Genomic DNA, 22,862 nt, shown 5'->3' on the forward strand with positions numbered 1-22,862 from the left:
ATAGTGCTGTGCCCTTGTCTGCTAAGACTGGAAGGCAAAGGGATTAGATTCTCTTTCCTGTTGGTTTGTCCAGAGGAAAGTAGTACGTTGTTCCATGCAATGAATAAAGCATTTCCCTGTCAAATGCCTGTTCTATTTTGCTCTCACTTGCTGTTACTGGCTCAGTTAGAGAGCTGATGAGATGAGCTGTACTTCACCTGCATATTCAATGCTCATGTTTTTGGGAGGACTTCAATATTGGAAGACTCTGCAGTGCAGATTTACATATGGTTCCATAGGCCTGGGAGTAACTGCCCATCGATGCTTTCGGATCACCAGCAGCTCCCATATTTGCAGTAATCTGGAACATCTTCTTTTTACTGGATTTCAGAAGGGGATGAACATCTTTGCTGTGAAACTGAGTATTTCTTGGATTCTGTGCAAGAAAGAAAAGCCAAGATAGTTAGTAAGCTGTAATCAGCTTTCTAAAATACAAATAAGGAACACACATTTTGCTTCATCTGGGGATTAGGACAGATCATGAATATCATATGAATAATAAACAAAACATAGACTGTTTTGTAAGATCAAGAATAGGATGGTGAGAATGATGTGAGGGAGAAGAGCTTAAGAATGGGTGTATCAAGAATGACCTAGTGGCAACAGAGCAAGATATGACAAACTAATTCTGCACTGGAGCAAAAGTCCAAAGGCCTGTTTGGCTAGTATCTTGTTCTCAACAGTAGGGAATGCTTTAAATAAATGTACAAAAGAGACATCATCATCATGATTCCCCAGTATATCCTCCCAGTACATTCTACCAATCAAATGGCTTGGGGACTTTCTGAGTTGGAAGCTGCAGATGGATACTGTGATTATCAGCCCCTGTGAGGAAAAGTTAATAATACATTAATACATTACAGTACATAATACATTGCAATACATTTGAATCTGCAGCTGTTTCACTGAAGCTTATGCTTTGTGAACCTCTATAGTTAACTGAAAGGCAGGAGTTTCCACTCCCTCTTGTGGCACTGGCTGCTGTTACCCCAGCCATTATAGGAGTCTTTGCTGGTCAAATGGCTGAGAACAAGAGTTTCATGAGCCTGATAGGATACTGAAAATGAATGCAGACTGAATGCAGAGCAAACTGGACTTTCAGAACTTTTCAGGTCCTGCTGAGGCTGAATAAGAAAGATGGAAAAGTCAGCATTCACTTAGCATAAGATCAGCCACAATGCTGATGACCTTCTCTGTCTCTGACACTAGTCAGTATTAGCCTCTCAGGGAACAAATATAAAGCACAGGGCATGTGTAGGGTGATCCCCCTATTATGCTTTTCCAGTGAAGTAACAGAAAATTGGTCACAATTACCTAAAGATTTTTCAAAATGCATTGCTCATATGTATATCTACACATATGAACAATGGTCCCACACTTGCGGAATAAATGATTCCTCTCACTCTCAAAACATTTTCATGGTATTCCAAATCAGAGGGACTGAAAGACAGCATGCAAGTGTGCATGTGGACATACATGGAAGTTACTGGCAATCATATCTTCTTTTAGCAGTTTTTCATACCCGTTTTCATATCAATCACAACAGTAAGAAGAGATCCAGTAGGAACAAGCTTGACTCTTAACAGTGTCTGTAGCTTGTTTCTAGCTTGAAATGGTTCAGATCATTCAGAGCTGTGTTCAAAGAAATAATTTGCTTTAAGGTAAATGTGATATTGCATGCTGACGCAGAGCAGGTGATCCCACTCAACTCATATTTAATAGTGGTGTCTGTCAGGAGTCCCTTCACACAACTGTGCTTAGCATACATTTTGAATGTTTTGGAGCTCCAGCACATAGACACTCAAATATCCTTTTGTGGGGATGTGAGAAAATCCTATGACAAACAAGTCAATCTTTAGTGTCACAAACAAGGTAACCTGTGGTGCCTCATTCCATATTCTTCCTCTGCCATAAGCTTCCTCTGACCACGTTGTGTTGGCTAGACTCTCCACATGGTGTTGGCTAGACTCTCCTTGAGCTAGCGAACAGAAAACTAGCTCAGGAAAAAGAAAAAGCAGGGGCAAGGAAGTCATTTAAGAACCTAATGCAGATAACTTTTACAAGGAAGCGTGGCCAAGAACAGGGAAGAGGCAGGAGCAGAGAGGACAGGACTGAAACCTTCACTGTTCAGCAACAGTAATGCATTAGGTTGGTTCCAGAGATAGTGCAAATTCTTCAGCTAAGTTTGGAACACCCAACAGTCTCAATCTGGTTAAAAAAGAATTTGCTACCTTTGGACAGGACAAGACATCATTGAAGATAGTGTAAAAGCAACTGATCTGTGGTTCTCAAAGTCAAAGGGAGTTTTTGATGCTGCTGACAATCTGACCAATGTGATAATCTGAAATGCTGTTCAAATGCTCACTTGTCTGAAGTGATAAAACTGAAAGCAGAATGGAATCCAAAAATCAGTCTGTCATCTAGAAAAAGGGCAATGGAAAAAACGTCATACATCTCAGCACATCTCAAAAGACGTTGCATTAAAAACTCAAGATGGGAAAAAGAAGTAGAGGCAAAAAATCTGCCTCCAAGGCTACGATCTCATTGGCATTGTAGAAACTTGGTGGGGTGACTCCTATGACTGGAGTGTTGCCATGGAGGGCTACAGGCTCTTCAGGAGAGACAGGCAAGGGAAACGAGGAGGTGGTGTTGCCTTATATGTGAAGGAGCAGCTGGAATGCATGGAGCTCAGCCTAGGGATGGACAGAGCCAACTGAGAGCCTATGGGTCAGGATTAAAGGGAAATCAGGAGCAGGGGACATTACAGTGGGGGTCTGCTACAGGCCACCTGACCAAGAAGACCAAGTGGATGAAGCCCTCTATAGACAGATAGGGGCAGCATCACGTTCACAGACCCCGATTTTGTGTCTATATAATTTTAGTCCATGAAAAGTTAAGGGTTTGTTTGTTTTTTTCTGGTAGGACTGCTACTCACATTATAAAGGTTCTGTACACTTGTAGGAGGTAGACGAGCATTTGCATTTTCCCATGTGATTTGTCTCCCCAGTTTCCTATTGTTGGAGATTCTGGTCTGTTGAGAAGGTGGTATAGAACAGTTCCTGATCACAGCACCAGAATTTGCCTTACCTGCACAAGAAAAAACATGAGAGAGAGGAAAATCACGAGGACACACAACACACTGACTGAACATAAAAACTGAGTCAGCCCCTGACATCTCTCTTCATCTCACAAACAGAACAAAAATATTGAGAATAAAATTAGAATGTAGTATCAAACAAAACCAGTTCAAAAGGGCATGGGAAAAGATAACAGCAGTAGAGAAGCAAAGAGAAAACAGAAAGGAACACAGGATCAAGACTGAGGCAGGAAAGGGCCAAAGAGAATGTCATACACTCAAAACTCATTCAACAGTGTTTTGTTCTTATGCCATTTTCCTCCTACACTTTCACCCTCTCATTTTGCCATGTAAATTCCCCTTATTTCTTTTTCCCCAGTCAATCTTTTTTCTTCTTTCTTCCCCATAATAGTGCCTCATGGTGAATTACATCTCAGTATAGGAGGGTAGTACCTACTTTGAACAGCAGTGTGTGTTATGGGATTGTATATCACATTGATCTTTGTTCTCTGACATAAATCTTCACTCTGGCTGGACACTTCTGGCTGGATGGTAGTTGTAGTTCCAGCATGCACATGCAAAGTTTTTAGAAGAGGTGGTGTTGTTTCTCTCTGGCCTTTCCTGGTAGGTAAAGTCACAGAACTGGAATTTGGAAGAAGCGGCCTGGATTCAGACTGACTTAGTTGAATGTTTTCTTTCCACACTTGCTCCTTTGGATGGCTATTTAATTTCTTTTCAAGGATCATCTACAGAAAGGAGAAGTTGATTTGGCTTAACACAGCTACGCAGCAGAGCAGAGGAACAAAACATAGAAAAAAAGAGAAAGACTTACAAATAACTGCAATTTATTTCACAGGATAGGTAACAAGTATAATTTTAAAATTAATTTAGGGTTAGAAAGAAGATAGCAATAATATTCTCAATGAAAAGAAAGAATAGGCTGAAGCATTAAGAAAAAGGATTGGTTGAACAGGCAATTTGAATATATCCTGAGGGAGAACACCACTAAATAAAATGGCCATTAGCCTTGGAGCAGGCAGAATCTATATGCCCAAAAGGTTAACACTATGTTGTTTCTTACCATCCCTTTCTAGACCTTTTCAAAGCTGACTTTTGTTGGTCAAAGCAACATTCATTCCAGTTAATTCATAATTATTTCTCACCTACCTCTACATGCTATTACTTAGTAACAGAATCCTTGCCAAGGTTTTGGGTCTTGGTGCAGACAATCTGCTCTCAACTTCCTGTAATCAGAGTCATCCCAAATTTGACGCTCTATCAGTAAGACTATTCAAAACTATTCACTTATTTCCTAGCCTTGTACCTAGACTATCTGTGACCAATCTATTGACATTTAGAATATCTTTTCTACCTGTGCCAGTATTCACTTTACTAATTCATCTGCTCATAATTCCTAACGCTCTATCACAGTAGAGTTTTTCTTCTATTAAAGGCCTTAAAATAAATTTTAAGTAGGTTTAACTTTTTAAATTACTTTTTTTTTTTCTTTCTTCACTTATAATTGCTGTTAATAGAAGCAATAACACTTTTTCTCTCTCTGGGAAGCGGGACAACCTCATCAGTCTTTCTCAGTCTTGGATTTTCTGTTCTCCAAGCTTCCTTTTCAATCTTCTCTTCCCACTATGATTCTTTCTAATGCCTGTTTTACTACATTTACATTCCAACTCCCGCTCTTCTCACCATCTTCTAGTTCCTTTGCCTCATAACATGGCATTTACGTCACTCCTTTCACTGTAAAAAGGGAAAAAAAAAAACACAAACCAAAACACCAAACTAAGCCAAAACCAATTTCTCCTCCTCAAGGCTTGATTTGCTTCCGCTTTTGCTGCTCTTCATATTTGATAGAGCATTCACTCCAGCTATCCTCCCACTTCTGCCTTAATACCATCCAGATCATAGAATCACAGAATGGTTTAAGTTGGAAAGGACCTTGAAGATCATCCAGTTCCAACACCCCTGCCATAGGCAGGGACACCTCGCACTAGACCAGGTTGCCCAAGGCCACGTCCAGCCTGGCCTTGAACACCTCCAGGGACGGGGCCTCAACAACCTCTCTGGGCAACCTGTCCCAGTGCCTTACCGCCCTCAAAATGAAAAACTTCTTCCTAATGTTTAATCTGAACTTGCCCTCTTCCAGTTTAAAGCCATTCCCCCTCGTCCTATCACAACATGCCCTAGTAAAAAGTGCTTCCCCAGCTCTCCTGTAGTGCCTGTTTGTGATCCCTGTGGCCAGCGATGTATATGTAGTGTGTACGCTTTCTGTGTGCATGTGCCTACTGAGAATACACCTTCATATTAACTGGACCTGGGGACATGGAGTGGCAGCAGCCTTACCTCTCTTGGACTGTTGGATCCAGTATATTATATTTTCCTCTAACAGTCTTTCCCATAAATCATGCTTTACAGGCTTACTTTTTCCAGTGGGAATCTAAATTTAAAGACCTCAAAAATTACTACAGTAGGGAACTGACTGATAGGAAACACTAGGATGTAACTGTAAGCATGTATGGAAAGCCTAGGGGAACACAAATAGAAGAAAGTTGCAGAATTCAGTACCTCATATAATTTATTTCGATATTCTCCCACAGACAGCTGGATATCATCACCTAAAGGAAGAATCACATCATAATCCAGAGAGGGCTCCCTGGCAGGACAATGAAACCTAAGAAGATGATAACACATAATGTAATTCACTAAGACTAAATACAGCACCACAGATTAATATAATGTTAAAAAAGGATTACTAAATCATCTAGTGTGACCTCTAGTGTAAATAGGGTTACAGAAAATTAAGAATTAGCTTTGTCTCTTTTTTCTATCATGCATATAAAGAAAACTTGTGCCAAGAGCAGGTCTATAATATCTCAGAAGACATCAGGAGAAACTGCACATTGGTATTATGCTCACCTTTTCACATAAGGATGCTGCAGAGCCTCCTCTGCTGTGAGTCGTTTATCAGGGTTAAATACTAAAAGTTTCTTCAGAAGATCCAAGGCAGGCAATGGAGTAGAGGATGGTAAAATCTCCTCAAATGTTACTCGCTGCCTAGAAGTGAGAAAATAACAATATAAGCTCCCAGTCTATAATTCACAGTGAAGGCATGAATTACAGTTCTGGAAATTACAGCAAGGTGACACCTGACTCCAGAGTTCACTCACAAATAGTGTGTCATAATCCTGGAACACTCTAAAATATGGGCTTGTGAGTACAGTGAAGTATTTAGGAACCTACATGAAGTGCCTAACTTGCAAGTCTAGTCTTTTCTTTCAGTGGAAAGAGACATATCAGATGATATCAGACACAGCAGAATAATAAGTCCTCTGGGAAACAAGCCCTTCTTTTGTTCTTTCGACAATGCAGGAAGCCCAAACCCCTAGCTTGGATGTTTCAGTTGAACTGTTAAAGATCACATGAATCCAGCCCTTTGACCACAGAAATGTATTTCTGTATAATTTGCAATGAGAAGATGAAGTTTAAAGATCTGGTTTTGCATTTTGAAATCCTAAAGATAATAATTGACATAATCAACATAAGAATATCTAATACATTTGAAAAATAAGTTTTGAAATACAATCCTTACTCATATTTTAAATAATTTTGTTACTCCATGACAACATACTTTTAGTTTAGAAAAATGATCCATCACTGAACACAGCATTTGGACCGAGTGGCTCAGAAAAAAATCTTTTCAGTTTTGAAGACTGTTTCACTTGTTCTTTTACCTAGCTGGAGCCACCTATCAGAACTTAGCCACTTTCACGTTTTGGGGGAAAAAAAAAAGGAAAGAACAAAAGAAGATGACATCCAAAGAGTAGGGCTGCGTCTTTCCTCCTTGCTCTGCAGAGCTGTGAAGTGGTTCTGCAAGGGCACCTCAGGCTTCGGGGGAAGTCTCTTCCTCCTGCTGGTCTCTGAAATAGCCAATGCTAAGGATGCACAGAGCCTCCAAGTCCACTTATTGCTTGTTAGAGTCACTTCAGCCTTGAACACAGAAAACTGTTGGATCATGCTGCTCCAGAAATCCAAGTGGGTTCCATCCCCTTGCATCCTGACAGCATTAGGGTCACTGTGCACTGGTGTCCAGCAGAGCCTTATACTCCTGTGGGTCCAATGTGCCAGACTATTACATCCATACAGCCCAATAAACCTGGTTATGCCTTTCCTCTGCCTGGCTGGAGGCACAGTCTCTCTATTCCTGGTCAGAGCATTCATTACCCAACTCCTGTAATTGAAACCAGGATCAGAAGTAGGATCAGTCCTTACACTGTGTCTGGGGAATTGCTCAACAGCAACTGGAACAGTCATCTTCCTGAACGGGCCCTTTTTGGCTGCTGTTTTTCCTTACAATTCATATACATGAGCTTCCAGGCTTGAGATAGATGCAGCATCCCACTTCCTCATGTACTCCCCATGGTCATGCAGATAGAACCACAGTTCCTTTCAGCAGAGAAAGGCTGTGACACTCTCAATAGCTAAGATGCTGACCTGTATGGGCAAGGAGGAAAACATAAGACTCTTTGAATTTGCTGGAACTTTTGGGACAGTTTTTCTACGGCTGAGACAGAGGACCATAGGGCTGGGGAGGTAGAGATATTCTCTTTGTATTTCCAGAGCTGGCCAGCCAGGCTGTCCACAGCACAGCCCGTTGGCACAGTTGGTGCCTCAATGTCTGTACAATTATTGTCAAGGTGCTGACATACAACGTCGGTGTGCTCTGTACCAACTTTTGACCATGTGCACTGGACTTCACCCCTATCTATGGAGCCCTGGTTATTGCCCAGGTTGCTGCAGATCAACTCCACCACCAACTCCCTAATGCTGAATATCTCCCTCAGTGGTGGTCCACTTGCCTCAGTAGTTTACCAGATCTTCCTTGAGGGGATACCTTGCCTTCATGCCTGACATAAGTCACCTCCAGTAGTTGCAGATTGTTGCCCCTCTTTCAATCTCTTCATTGGTTCCCCAGCCCTTAGCGAGAGATCCCAGTTGCTGAGCTTTCCTACCGTCTAATTCCTGACTGGCCCCAGTGTCCTAAACATCAGAGCACCCAGGTGATAATTTGCTTACCTAGATGACAGCTGTAACCTTTCCACATATCTTGCAGCTCATTCAGGGATAGGGACTGGGTGGTTTCTACACTCATTCATGATTTCTGTCTCTTACCCCAGTTGTTCTTGTGGCTGCTCTACTGCAGAACAGGCTGCCTCTTCTGATTCTTCCTCCCTTACTAACCAAGTTGACTTCCTCTTCCATTGTTTAGAAGCAACTGATATTGCCGATGGTTGGGTCTCTGACTTAACCACAGTGTCTATTTGTATGTCCTCAGATCCAGGGACCCTTTCACCCCACTGAAGTAGGTGTAGGCCAAGCCCCAGCCCAGTGTGAGAAGTTGTGTCTCTTTGGCATAGACAGGGCATCCTTTCTTCAAGTGTTTTGTCACTTCAGCAGGATGCCACGCTTGTTTGGCTGTGAAGTCCTGCACCATCGGATGCGAAAATTGCTCTAGGTACCTGCTCAAATTCTCCTACACAACTTGTGATCCAGAACCCGACTACCTCAGAGCACATCCCTTCGTGGCACTCACAAATACTCAGTTATCCTTAGGAAAATCCAGAATCACATTCTTAACTGTCCTGGTTCCAGCAAGGATGGGGTTAATTTCCCCAAGGAGCCGGCAGGGGAGGCAGGTATTCCATACCAGTGACCCATGCCCAGCTATAAGAGGCAATAGCCTGGGAGGGGGAGGCAGTCAGGCAGTCACTCAGGGGCGGGCTGCGGCGGTGCGGGTCCAGTCAGTGTGCTGCGCGGCGGTACTGTAATCGCGTTCCTATATTCCTTTATCAGTGTTATTGTTTTTCTTTCTTCTTCCCTTTGTCTGTTCTGTTAAATTACACCATTTCAACCCACGAGTTTTGCCTTTTTCTGCCGATTTTTTCCACAGCTGTGGGAGTCGAGCGAGCGGCTGCGTGGTTCTCTGTTGCTGGCTGAGGCCAAACCACTACAGTCCTTTGTGGCACCCAACGTGGGGCTGTGTTTCCACCCCTGGGGCAATCGATTCCAGCTGTACTGGATGCCCTTCCAAGCCATAGCAAACTGTGGCCTGCACCTTGCCGCCAAAGGGATTGAGAAGAATGCATTGGCGATATCAGTTGTTGCATACCGCTTGGCTGCCTTCGACTCCAGTTCGTATTGAAGCTCTAGCATGTCTGGCACGGCGGCGCTCAGCGGTGGTGTGACTTCATTCAGGACACGATAACCCAGTGTTAGCCTCCACTCTCCATTAGATTTTCGCACTGGCCATATGGGACTATTAAAGGGTGAGCGAGTCTTGCTAATCACTCCTTGAGTCTCTAGTTGACGAATCAACTTATGGATGGGAATCACAGAGTCTCGGTTAGTGCGATATTGCCGCCGATGCACCGTTGTGGTAGCAATTGGCACCTGTTGTTCTTTGACCCTCAACAACCCTACCACAGAGGGGGTCCTCCAAGAGACCAGGCAAGGTGGATAACTGTTCGATTTCTTCCATCTCCAAGGCAGCTATGCCAAAAGCCCACCGGTATCCTTTTGGTTCCTTGAAGTATCTTCTCCTGAGACAGTCACAATGGGATGTTTTTGCCACTCATTTCCAGTTAGGCTTACTTCAGCTTCCAGTACAGTCAACTCTTGGGATCCCCCTGTCACTCCAGAAAAACAAATGGGTTGTGCTCCTCTGTAATTTGATGGCATTAAGGTGCATTGTGCACCAGTGTCCACCAGAGCCTTATACTCCTGTGGCTCAGATGTGCCAGGCCATCAAATCCACACATTCCAATAAGCCCGGTTGTCCCTTTCTCCCACCTGGCTGGGGGCAGGGCCCCTCTAATCCTGATCATAGTATACGTTACTCACTTGTTGCAGAAATTATTTGGAAGTTCCTTCAAGAGGATCAGAGGTGAGATCAGGCCTTCCACTCTGTCTGGGGAGCTGTCTACTGGAAACAGGAGCAGCACTTTTCCTGGAGGGATCCCCTTTTGTGATTGTTCTTCCTTGCAGCTCACGTACCCGTGTCGGTAAGTTCAAGGTAGGTTGTCCATCCCACCTCCTCATGTCCTCTCCGTGGTCACGCAGGTAAAACCACAGGGTGCCTCGTGGTGTGTACCCCCTATACTCTCCCTCTTGAGTAGGTAAACGCCTGCTCTTAATAGCTGAGATGCTGGCCTGTACAGGTGGGGAGTAGGACATACTCTCTTCAAGTTGCTGGACCTTCTGGGACAGTTTCTCCCCAGCTGAAACGAGGGGGGAAGAGGGACCAACGGTGGATGAGGTGGCTGGATGACTCCGTCAATATGAAGAAAGCCTATCTTCCCCCCATACACCAATATGAGCATTCTAATTACCCATGGATGTTCAAGAAACTGAAGAGCTGTTCTAACAAGGCAGGAAAAAAATCTACCGCAGAAGAGAGGAAGGGGGAGGTGCCATTCTTCATTTTCTCTACAAATTGGCTCTTGGAGGAGAAGAGGACAAATTGTTAATTGTCTCCACAAGATGGCTCCCATACTTTACTGGAACAGAACCAATGCAGGGCCTAAATATCAGATTAGGTTCAAGGCCAGTGCTTTTATCATAACTCTACCCAGCAAAACACAAAAAAGTGCTGAACAGCACAGTAAACTGCAAAAGCTGAAAGAAGCCATTAACAAGCTCTCAAATTTGATGTACAGCAAGAGAGGAAGCATGCTATGGAGCAGGTAAAGGAACAAATAAACCAGTGTGGAGAACAAACACATCAATATTATGACCAGCAACAGCCAAACAGGTGTAACTACTATAAATTCCTGTCTAATACACTCCAGTCAAATCTACTGTGATCTCAAATCCCTCTGACCCCATGCTGGGCACCAAAAAGGACTCTGGTGAGTTGACCCCAGCTGACAGCTAAGACCCCATCTAGTCATTCACTCTCTCCCCTGCAGTGGGATGGGGGAGAGAACTGGAAGGGCAAAGGCAAGAAAACCTCATGGGTCAAGATAAAGACAGCTCAATAAGTGGAAGGGGAAAAAAAAAGGAAAAATGGAAGAAAAAGAATCCCAAACCAAGTTGTGCAAAAGCAATCACTTAACCACCAGCAAACACAAAGCCAGGGTCTGAGCAACAGCTACTTTGGAGAAATTCCTCCCCACCTGTTTTATTGCTGAGCATGACACTATATTGCACAGAATATCTCTTTGGTCAGAAGAGGCAGATGTCCCAGCTACGTCCCTTCCTAGTCCCTTGCCAACACTTAGCCTACTGGCTGTGGGGGCACAGTGAGAAACAGAGACAACCTTGTTGGCTGCTGTGCAAGCATTGTTAAGCAACAGCTGAAACACTGCTATGTTATCAACACTGTTTTGGTCACAAATATAAAACACGGCAGCCTACGAGCTGCTATGAAGGAAATTAACTCCATTCCAACCAAACCTAGTACAGGTGCACAGCAAAAGGACAAGAAGAAACATTCACAAGTTGCATCAAGGGAAATTCCGATGGGATACTCTGGCCATCCACTTCCCTGTGACCAGGTCAAACACACATGCCATGCTGACAGTTGAATCAGCAAGGACAAAAGGGTCTCAGTTCCTCTGCTACCTGGCATAGATTAATACAGGAATTCTCCAGGATGCCAAATGAAGAAGTCAGCAAAAGTCAGCATGAAAATACATACACCGTTCACGTGAACAGCAAAGGACTTGCCAGAGCTTATGGTTTGAGCCACCCTAACCTAAACCTATAAAAACACATCAGTAAGCATTCAGGCAACTCATACCACACATAGCTGGGTTATGCGTATTGCAGACTCCCCGATGAGAAGGGATCCCCACTAGTATCGTGACAGATACAAGCAAAGAACACTTAGAGACTGGTGAGTAATTTGCTATGGCCATAAGATAGTGTAAGAGCATTAAGTTTACTAATGTTTACTAATTAGGTATGCAATAAATGCAGAATTATGTGACAATCTGTGTATATAACTGGAGGACCCAAAAGAATCGTGACAGATATATGGGGAAAAAAAAAGTAATAGAAAAAAAAAATCAGAGAGAGAGTTGATAAGCAGCTGGAATGAGGCTGCCAGCCTGAACAGATTCAGGCTTTCCATGTGTGAACCAATGACATCAGATACCCAAATGACTCAGGATAGGAAAATATTAGAATTTTGGGAAAGTACACATGACAATAGCTTGGACTGTAGGCCCAACCTCATTTTGTTTTGTTATTCCCAGATTATGTCATTGGCCTTCTCATAATTATTATTTATTTTTTAAACTTTACATCCCTTCCCCTAGAGGTAGGTGAATCTGCAGACAGCAGAAATTATTTCCACTGGTGAACTTCACTGGAAGCTGAACTTCAGGGGAAGTTTTTGTCAACATCATACAGTAGATTGTTGACTTCTGAGACACATCAAACATACAAGGCTTACCGGGAACTCATGCGGTTAATAACTGAGGCCCTGTAATCTGACTGCATAGCCAAAATATCTGCAATAATGAAAACATACTGTTAATGCCAAGATTAGGATACCAGAGCTACACAGTTTATGAAGGAAAGCAAATATTTGATATTAACATAGGAAATTATCCCAATAAAACTTGATGGGAGATCTTATGGAAGCAAGATGGAATATTTACTTGGGACGATGGAATATTTACTTACAAATCTTCTAACCTGATTTTCTCAATTCTTATTCATACTATCATAGATTTTATAAACTTGTGCTCTTATCCCCACATACACAGAAGCACCAAGATATCTGAGGCCAAATGATCTAGCCAGGATCACTTGTGTTGGACACAGAGAACAAGGGATGCCAGCTATTGATTTCCTCATCACATCCACTGGTGTTCTTTTTGATTGGTGACAATGAACTGTTTTCTGAACATATCTGTCATACTCCGAGAGAGTCAACAGTTGCTATGGAATGGTTTTTTTCTTCAGAATCTTGCTTCTTTAGTCCCCATAAATCCTACACAAAGTTGCTGCTCCTAGGCTGGTTTTCTCTGTTTACAATAGTGTTTTGAACAAGTATTTGTTTTCACTTGTTTGGCTAAAAGAAAAAGAAATTGTGCCTGTGATATGCTGCAACCTTGCAGCATTTGTCCCATGGTAAGGATACAGGACCTTCTGCTAATGAGTAGTCTGTCCTGTGGGCTTGTCTTAGAGTACAGACCTTCTGGTTATAACATTATCAACACATTCTTCAATTGTACTGCTGAGAATGTGACAGCATTTTTTGTTATTAGTGCTGGCTACTCTTCTAACTCCTGTTTTGGTGTTTTCACACACACATTTCCATTTGTATTTCATTCACAGCAAACAAATCTCTAATAAAAAAATATAAATAATTTTAAGCTTGAATGAAATTGTCCAAAACTGTGATGTCCTTAAACTGAAGGTAGTTATTTTTCTAAAAACTAACTTCTGGATCAGTTAGAACATATCAACATGTTGTAAAAGTTTATAAAGTGTATGGGCTGTTAGACTGGAACTCATAGAAGACAACAATAATAATAATAACAATAACAACAATCATCATCATCCCCCTTTTGGATTTAACATGTATTTACTCCAGCTTTCACTGTTTAGATTTCCAGATCAAAAAGTCCAGTTTACCTTTGCTAGGCAAGTCCCACTGAAGTACGATACGCTGTTTTAAATCATTATCCTCCTATAAATCTTAAAATGTTTTGAAGGCTTGTGTCTTGCTTCTCATCTAATCAAGTATGGGCTTATTTCCCTCTAACACTAACATTTCACAATTAAGTCTCTAATTTCCTTGGAAAGATGTTAGAACAACTCACAAGAGATACTTTCTTCCCTGATCCATCTGGGCTGCTTTCTTTCACTCTTTTAATCTCTTCTATAAATACCTTTCCCCATAGAAGAATCCTACCTTCAGGGGATGGGGCAGGAATGACCCTCAAGATCTGCTCTATTTGATTCACTGTTGATGTTCCAGGAAAAAGAGGTTTCCCAAGTAGCATCTCTCCCAGAATACAGCCAATGCTCCACATGTCTATGCCTTTAGTGTAACTACAAATAAGAACAGAACAGAGTTAGGACTAAATCAAGCAAATATTTTTCTGTACCTGGTATTCCCATCATCTACATTAGTGTATTTTGCTAGAAAACCAAGCTGATGACTCCTTGAATACAAATGCTCAGAGGTTTTAACTATAAAGTGAACGAGATTCAGGAATCGTGAAACTAGCAAGCATAAAACAGAAAGGAGATTTATCCTACTAAAAGTCTATTCTGGGAAACCATAAAAGGAAATACATTAAAGGTAAATTCCAGGAGAAGGTAATATATACTTTTCATATGACCAACAGTGAAGACAGAAGTTGCTGCTTGGAAGCAACTGACTTTTCGTGGCATCTGTCTAGAAAGCAGTTACAATTACTTAAGCAAAGTAAAAGCCAAACAATGGGTAAATGACAGCTTGTAAAACATCCAGATTTCAAATTTGGTACACTAACCCACTCTATATTTATTTTCTTTTCTGATCACTAAGATTTTGTGTATTTAAGTCAAAAAAAGGACTAAGCCTGACTAACAGGCAGCTGATTTAACATTTGATTACAGAATATTTTCTGAAGGTCTAGGAAAAAAACTCTCCTTAAATTTGGAAAAGAGGACAAAGGTACTCAACCAAATTTTGTAAAGATGCAGATTTAATGGGATAAAGAGTAAGCATAGTGGGAGAAAGGATGACAAACAGATGAGTTGATAATATATGTAAACAGACAATCTAAGAAGCGAGGAAGGAAATGTACATGTAATAGATTTTTATGTTGCAGAACCGAAGTTTAAATGCATATTGAGAAAATGGACTGCTGACATGACACTGCATCTAGTGACATCTAAAATGAAAAGATTTAAGACTTTTAGACAATAAATTTTCGCAGTGGCGAAGAAATTATAGAATCCCATCCCTTCGCTCATATTAAGCTGTTACCTTCTAGAGGAAAGTAAGATCTCGGGGGCTCGGTACCAGCGTGTTGCCACATATTCCGTTAGAGGAGGATTACCTTGGTCCTCATTCATCTGACATAAAGAACGGGCCAGCCCAAAATCACAAAGTTTAACAAAGCAGTCTGCATCCAGCAAGATATTTGAAGGCTGAATTGAACAAAGGAGAATTAACAAGCTTTTTACTCTCTGAATGGCAGAAGATTATTATCAAGGTTCTTTTACTAGTCTTATTCTTTTCATACATTTCCATTTAGTGTTTAACAGAAAACTTGAGTGAAGGATAAAAACTGTGAATGGGAAATATACCTTCTGATCTCTGTGAATAACATTTCCTGAGTGGATGAATTTAGTTGCCTTCAGGAGTTGGTAGAGAATGTAACATTTGTGGATATCTTTCAGCAAATTCCCCTTCTTAATCACAGCATGCAAATCTGTCTCTGTAATATATTACATCAGCAAAGGATTACCAAGTTGTGAATATAAATTCCTCAAAGCAAGGCCAGAATAGATCATTGTCCAAACTGTAATCTTTCAGGTGCATCCTCAACAGAAGTTAGCAGTGTAATTATTAATAGTACTGAAATCTCTCTGTATTATCAGTTTGACTTGCAGCTTATGCTACAGTAACAGTTCTATTATTGCATACATATTTGTTATAATAAAACATACATACATATAACATACATATAACATATTTGTTATAATAAAATTGCACAGTCTCTTCCATATCTGTCTCTACAAGCCTGCTAATTTGTTGCTCTCTGCCATCTTTCCATCATCTCAACCAGCCTGTTCTCATGTAATTATTACTCCCTTTAAAGTTTCACTGCTATTCCCATCTAATCACAACAGATACACATATATAAACTCTGTACTGCTCCTACTTAGATGTCTACTTACATGAATATTCATGTAAATCATCAGCACAATACTATCAAAGTAAGGAGCAAAAATAACTGATAAGAAAAGCTGGATTTAAACGGCTGATGCAATGCTAAGTCTCACCCATGGACTCAAAGATGAGGTAGATGTCCTTGTCATTCTGAGCTCGGATAACATCAAGCAGCTTGATGATATTTGGATGTTCTCCAAATTCCTGCAGAGGGAAGAGGCCAAACTGTCAAAATCAAGTGTCTTGCTTGTGAATCATAAAAAAGGACATTAACCTATCTCATTTTGCATTATTGTCCAGAATAAACATGAACATGCTATTTCCTCCATTATGCTTCTACTGAAATAAATAAAAAAAGGATTTAAGCTTGCTCCACAGTATGAAACCAGCCAAGTAATATATAAAAAAAAAGTTGTCTGAGACATTAATTCTAAAAAATCCCTCCATACCATTTGTGAATACAATCCAGTAAACTTTATGCACCTCATATTTCCTACTGAAGGCAAAGAATTATTGTGGCAGTGAAAACAGAACAAAGTTGCCATCAACATTCATAATTAAAAACCCCAACCAACCGGTAAGTGTCTATTTGAGGGTTGGCTGAAACACTCTACAGGCTGCACTCATTGAACTAACTGTAATGGGAGATCAGACAGTCAGCATACAAAGCGATACCTAAATACAGATATCTTAAACTGGAGGTGAATTCTTGAGGCCAATAGAAAAAATGGTTATAATGTACAACATATAAAAAAAAAAATCACAAACCAACACGCTCACCTGCAGCAACCCATGAAAATACACTTACAAATCAGTACTATACAGCCAGCCTTGTGATTATTCTGAGGACAATATTCAGAATACCCATCCAAATAATCTAAAGAAAGTTTTGACCCAAAAGGGATATTTTACTAAAGATGCAGATCAGTCTTGACAGCATTATTTGAGTACTGTTTAAGAACTTACTTCACAATGAAGAAAAACCCCATTGTCTCACACTCTCTTCCCCTGAACTGATAACGGAAAGTTATGAAAAAGGTTCAATCCATACTAAAAAAAAACATTCTACCTTGAAAAAAATCTTGTCAGAGGCAGTCCTACTTATCTTTGCTTAAAGAACAATGGTCTCACTAAAGTAATTGCCAAAAATTACATTCTAAAATGTGGCCCAAAATGCACCAAACAGATCTACAACTATACCGAACAATAAAAATAAAACCTGCAAGCAGCATAATGACCAGCATACTATGTATCACCCAGAAGAGAATCATCAAAATGCCCAGATTCTACATCAACACTTCCCAGTTACAATAAACTTCATCCAGTCCATCAAATGCCCTTATGATAAACATACAAATTAAACCAAGCAATCGTTAGGCACAGGAAAGAATCTGCATACAAGCAAATTAAGACAAACATCCAGTTTCCAATGAAATACTATTTCTTACGTCTTTCCCTTTCTGATCTCTCAATCCTGAACCTAAAGAAAGAGCTATAAAATACCTTCAAAAATAGAAGGAGGAAACTAAAATTCTTAAGTCTACTGAGCACCAAAAGTCATGAAAGTAAGGGTGTCATGGCACATTAACCTCCCTCCCCCAAAAATTCTTTCCTTCAGGAGAAATACCCTTCTTTTTCTTCTCCCAACTCCTCCTCCGCCCATTTAGTCCAGAAGTGCTATACTTTCAGAGATTATCTAATTTACAGGTAATTAACTTCTCATATGGCTTTAGCTCTTAAGTTTGCTGCTTCTATTTCAGGCTTAAAGAATGATTAAAAAGTAAAAATCTCATCTCTTTCCTACATAAACTTGACAGCCTTAGGAAATATCTCCTCCTATGAGCCCTGCCTTGCTTGTGTCCTTAGAAAAATCATAGTTATAACAACATTATCCCTATTCAAAAACATTGATGTTTCTACATGGTAAGTCTGTGGAGGAATGGACAGATAATGCCACTGCCACTGATAAGGTAATTAGGCGTAGTGTGTGGTCAACCACATCAAAACAGCCTTAAGTGTTTCCATACAGAGCTTCCTTTTTTGTTTTGCTTTGATTATTTTAAGTGGTTAAGTTGCTTCTCACATGACAGAGAAAAAAAATTTTGGCACGTAAATCTCTTCCACACCCCAGCCTCACCTCTGAATCATGGCATTTAAAATTTAAGAAAAACACTTTCTGTCCACAAAGAAGAAAGAAACGACAGAAAGTCCAAGCCAATATGGTGATCCTAGAGTAGACACATTGCTAAAAATGGTGAAAGAACAGGGCATGTCTCAAAGGAAAAACAAGAGCAACTCTCTGTTTCATTCAGGTGTTTTTGCCCAGTCATGGGAAGACTGTTTGCTAAGATAGTGCAGAAAAGAAATGAACAGAGTTGTCAACACTGATCATTGCATTTTGAAAAAGAATGGGAAGAAAATACATGACCAACATTAGAGATAATTAAAAATCAGAGAGGAGCGGAGAAAAATGGACATTACCTGCAGGAACATAATCTCTCGAAATGTTCTCTAGAAATAAACAAAAGAAGTTTATTATCACCTCAATAGAATGACAGAGTATAGACTTCCAATTAGAGGGTTAAACCCATTCCAGTCTCTAAAGCAGAGGAAACACTGCTAGGAAAAACTCAGTTGCTATCTCTGTGCTTAGACACTATAGCATAACAACATAAGGGAGAATAAAATTGGGCGTGCCTATGAAGACACTTTTTCCTCAGGGATATCAAACAGGATTTTGTAGGTGCCATGATATACAAGGCTTGACATTTATTGCTCCTTTTTATCCTAATACAGCTGTACACTGCATTATTACTTGCATAATTGTCAAATAACTAACATATTTCAGAGACATAAATCCGGAAAATATCTATGAACTCCCACCACATCTTTCGGGACACGTTAGAACAATAATTTCTCACCTGAGCATCTGTTCTGTTCCTGAAAGCATCAAAAATCTTTTTAACAGCAACTATTTTTCCTGTCCTGCGATCAATTGCTTTCCATACAATGCCATAAGCCTAGGAAGAAAAAAGGACAGATGAACAGTGTACTATGATGTCTTAAGCACAGCTCAGACCTTCAGTGTTGAAGTAGAATGTACTTAACAGAGGGATTGAAAGAAGAGGTCATCACCAGCTACCTAGAAGAAATAGAGATTAGGCCAATGAGCAATATTTGGTTGAGTCAAGGACTAAGAACATCTATACTGAGTCCAACCGAAGGTCCACAAGGTCAAGCACCCTGGCCCCTAAAGCAGCCAATAGCAGATGTACGTGCTCATGAAGTGCAAGGTCCTGCACCTGGGTTAGGGCAACCCCCAGTATCAGCACAGGCTGAGGGTGAAGGGATGGAGAGCAGCCCTGCCAAGAAGGACTTGGGGGCGCTCGGGGGGGTGGGGGGGGAAGCTGGACATGAGCTGCCAATGTGCACTTGCAGCCCAAAAAGGCATCCTGGGCTGCCTCCCCAGCAGCATGGCCAGCAGGGCGAGGGAGGGGATTCTGCCCCTCTGCTCTGCTCTGCTCTGCTCTGAGGAGACCCCCCTGCAGTGCTGCCTCCAGCTCTCGGGTTCCCAGTACAAGACAGACATGGACCAGTTAGAGTGGGTGCAGAGGAGGGACATGAAAATGGTCCAAGGGCTGGAACACTTCTCCTACAAAGAAAGGCTGAGAGAATTTGGGTTGTTCAGCCTGGAGAAGAGAAGACTCCAGGGAGAACTTATTTTGGCCTTTTAAAGCTTAAAGGGCACTTATAAGAAATCTGGAGAGAAACTTGTTACCTGCAGCGTCAGTATCCTAGAATCATTTCAGTTGGAAAAGACCTTTAAGATCATATTCAACTCTTAACCTTGCACTACCAAGTCCATCACTAAACCATGTCCCAAAGCACCATGCCTACATATTTTTTAAATACCTCCAGGGATGGTGACTCAACCACTTCCCTGGACAGACCGTTCCAATGCTTGACAACCCTTTAAGTGAAGAAATTTTTCCTAATATCAAAACTAAACCTCTCCTGGCACAACTTGAGGCTGTTTCCTCTCATCCTATGACTTGTTACTTGGGAAAAGAGAAAAGAGACAAGAGACATCCCAATTGCCAACAGTGTAGTATTATAGCACTTATCCGAGATACTTACACTCCAACTGTTTCCACCTCCTGATGCACAGCAAAGGACCTGAACCCATACTCCAGGACCACACATATTCTTGGGGAGTCTGCTTCAATGTCTCTGAGTATTTCAGCATGACAATCACTCAATATCACATATTGCAGCTGTTTTACTTTGTATGAGTATTTAAATGTTTACTGAGCATTTCTGAGTGAGAAATGACCCCATTGTGCAGATGTAAGACATCTCCCAGAATGTGGAAAGTTAAGATTCAAATCTATGACCTAAAAATAAGAAAACTGGATCTGTACCACAATGGAGGCTGAGTAATCACCATTTGCAAGTATCATACAGTCATTTAGAATAGGGAAAACTCAGGTAGAAGTTTCCGTTCCCTTAGTAGATAACACAGATTTTAATTAAAAAAACAAACAAACAAACAACAACAACAAAAAACCAAACCAAACAAAACAAAAAAAACTGTTTGATTTCCGTCACTGTACAGGATCAGCTTATCTCCCTTGCTGCTGCATTTCTCTGCTCTATTTTTGGGGCAGACCTCATCTGTTTCAGGGACTCCAACAGCCTTTTAAGTGCTTAGGTAAGTACATCAGCTGTGTACATACACAATACATACAGAACTTTCTGCATCCAAGAGGCAGAAAACACAGGTATTTAGGAGACTGGAACCACTTGACTTAAGAGCTCAACTAGTACTTTTGATAATGTCAGTGATACCTAGATGATGTACCTGAAGCCACTTAAGTCCTTTAAATACCTGAATGTATTTAGTCATGTTTGTGGAACAGTCTCTAAATAGAACCCTCTTTGATATTTCAGATGAAAGAATAATGTCATTCTGTTCAAATAACCTAGCATGTTAAAAGATGTAATATATTACATTCAGTCAAAGGGAGAAAGCTGATAACTAATAACAAGATGTCAGCAAACCTCAAGTCAGAGGCAAACTCAGAATTAAATATAGCCATAAGAAAGATCAGTGTGAATTCAAAAGGAGAAAAACAAAACATTGTCTTAGAGGATAATGAAGAAAATGAGCCTTCCTCAAGTGCCCCCTTGTAATTGCACAACTCAACTACTAGTATCAACACAGCTAAACAATGGCAAAGAGCAGCCAGAACAGAAAAGCAGATACTCAGGAAGGGTTTAGAGACTACTAGATCTTAGAAATTGAGTTGGCTCACATATAAAAATAAGTAATTTCGTGGGGAAAAATTACTTGATGTGGCATAATACTTGAAGTAATGGGGCTACAGTAAATGTGAAAGAATTAGGCAAGCAAAACCAAAATATTTTTTGAGAGTCAGATTCATTTTACTATAAACCAGGTGTACATGCAAGGTCGGTGCTTTGTGTGGTTGTTCTCTAGTAAGCTACAGGAAAAAAAAAAAACCTCGTGGAGAATTTAAAGGTATGTTCATTTTAACACGCTACAACATAACACCTTTCTCTGAAATTTAGTTGTGAAACAACTATAAGAAGTCATAGGAAGTTATTGGGCCACGATTTATGATTTTTTTTCCCTATTAGGCATAATAAATATTTCAAAGTCCAGTTTGTCTTCAACTATACAAACTGTTGGACCTCCAGCACTGAACGCGGCAGGGACCAGGAGGCCACAGCCACAGGCGCCGCCGGGATGGCCCGCAGGCAGCGCCGGACCCCGCCGCCCAGCTCCCCGAGCTCCCCAGGCCCCCCCAGGCACTCACCCCCTTGCCCAGGCGCCTCTTGATCTCGTACTTCTGGGAGACGAGCGTCTCCACCTCCGGCTCGCTCATGACGGGCAGGCCGCAGCGGCGGGCAACGCGCCCAGCCAGCGGACCGGCCCGCACCGCACGGCGCGCTGGGCCGCGCCGTTGCGTGTCTGCTGCTATGGAAACGGCCCCGCCGTATGGCGCATGCGCAGAGCGGCTCGCGGCCGCGTTGGCGCACGGCGTGACACTGGGTGTATTGCGCGCGGCGGAGTGAGGTGCCGCCTGTGGGGCCGGAACCCGCGCGCGGCCGTTCCCCCGCCCTTTTCCCGCTGCGCGCTCTGCTGCGCGTGACCGCTTGTGGCGGTACGCAGAGCTTCCCTTGCTGATACCATAAAACGGTTCTGTTTCTTCCTAGCGTGCATCCAGCGCTGCAGTAAAGAATGCTGCCTTCTGAAGCTTTCAAACAAGTCTTAGGGGGTTTTCTTTGACCGTGTTTTACGGTATCATTTTGGCGACCCGGGTGGGACACCACTGCTGGGCTTTGACGGGTCCGTGGGATCGTGGGGCCTCCAGCCGGCACTGGGGGATTCTTGGGGAGAACCTCCGATCCCCGGACGGAAGAGCTCGAAGCACGGCCCCTGGGAAAGGCTTTTTTTATGGAACTTGGTCGTCTGCCCATAAGACGTGGCAAAAGCCTCCCAGATGTAGGCTGTGTGGTACCCAAGGGGGTTGCATCCCCAGGTGTTAAGGTCCACAGGACGAAAGTCTGAGGAACGCCCTGGTTTTGGTAAGGGGTTCAAGTCCCCAGTTTGATTGAAAATCTGAGTTCTTATTATTTGTATTTTTTTTGTCTGTGTTTTTGCCTGTCTATTGGAATTAAGATGGGTACAGGACCATCTAAGGCTGGTATTTTAAAGAAATCACCTTTGGGATGTATCTTGAGGCATTGGAAGCAGATCAGGTGGGGTTGCAGCGAGAGAAAGGACACCAAAAGACCGCTAGAGGCCCATGA

The 22,862-nt window shown here is 41.8% G+C and overlaps 1 protein-coding gene across 1 annotated transcript; it reads right to left on the reverse strand.

Annotated features, from left to right (window-relative positions):
• Positions 1–205: 205 nt before the first annotated feature.
• MAPK15 (mitogen-activated protein kinase 15) lies at positions 206–21,934 on the reverse strand (the record flags this gene model as incomplete). Its single annotated transcript, XM_082499271.1, has 13 exons — positions 206–415; positions 2,975–3,126; positions 3,573–3,861; positions 5,693–5,798; positions 6,044–6,181; positions 12,582–12,639; positions 14,052–14,191; positions 15,117–15,280; positions 15,440–15,570; positions 16,139–16,229; positions 18,507–18,536; positions 18,947–19,045; positions 21,866–21,934. The coding sequence occupies 13 exons, from the start codon at positions 21,932–21,934 to the stop codon at positions 206–208; spliced, it is 1,677 nt and encodes a 558-aa protein (XP_082355397.1).
• Positions 21,935–22,862: the final 928 nt, after the last annotated feature.

Source organism: Vanellus vanellus, assembly GCF_965231255.1.
Source record: "Vanellus vanellus genome assembly, chromosome: 2".
NCBI classification, from domain to species: Eukaryota; Metazoa; Chordata; class Aves; order Charadriiformes; family Charadriidae; genus Vanellus; species Vanellus vanellus.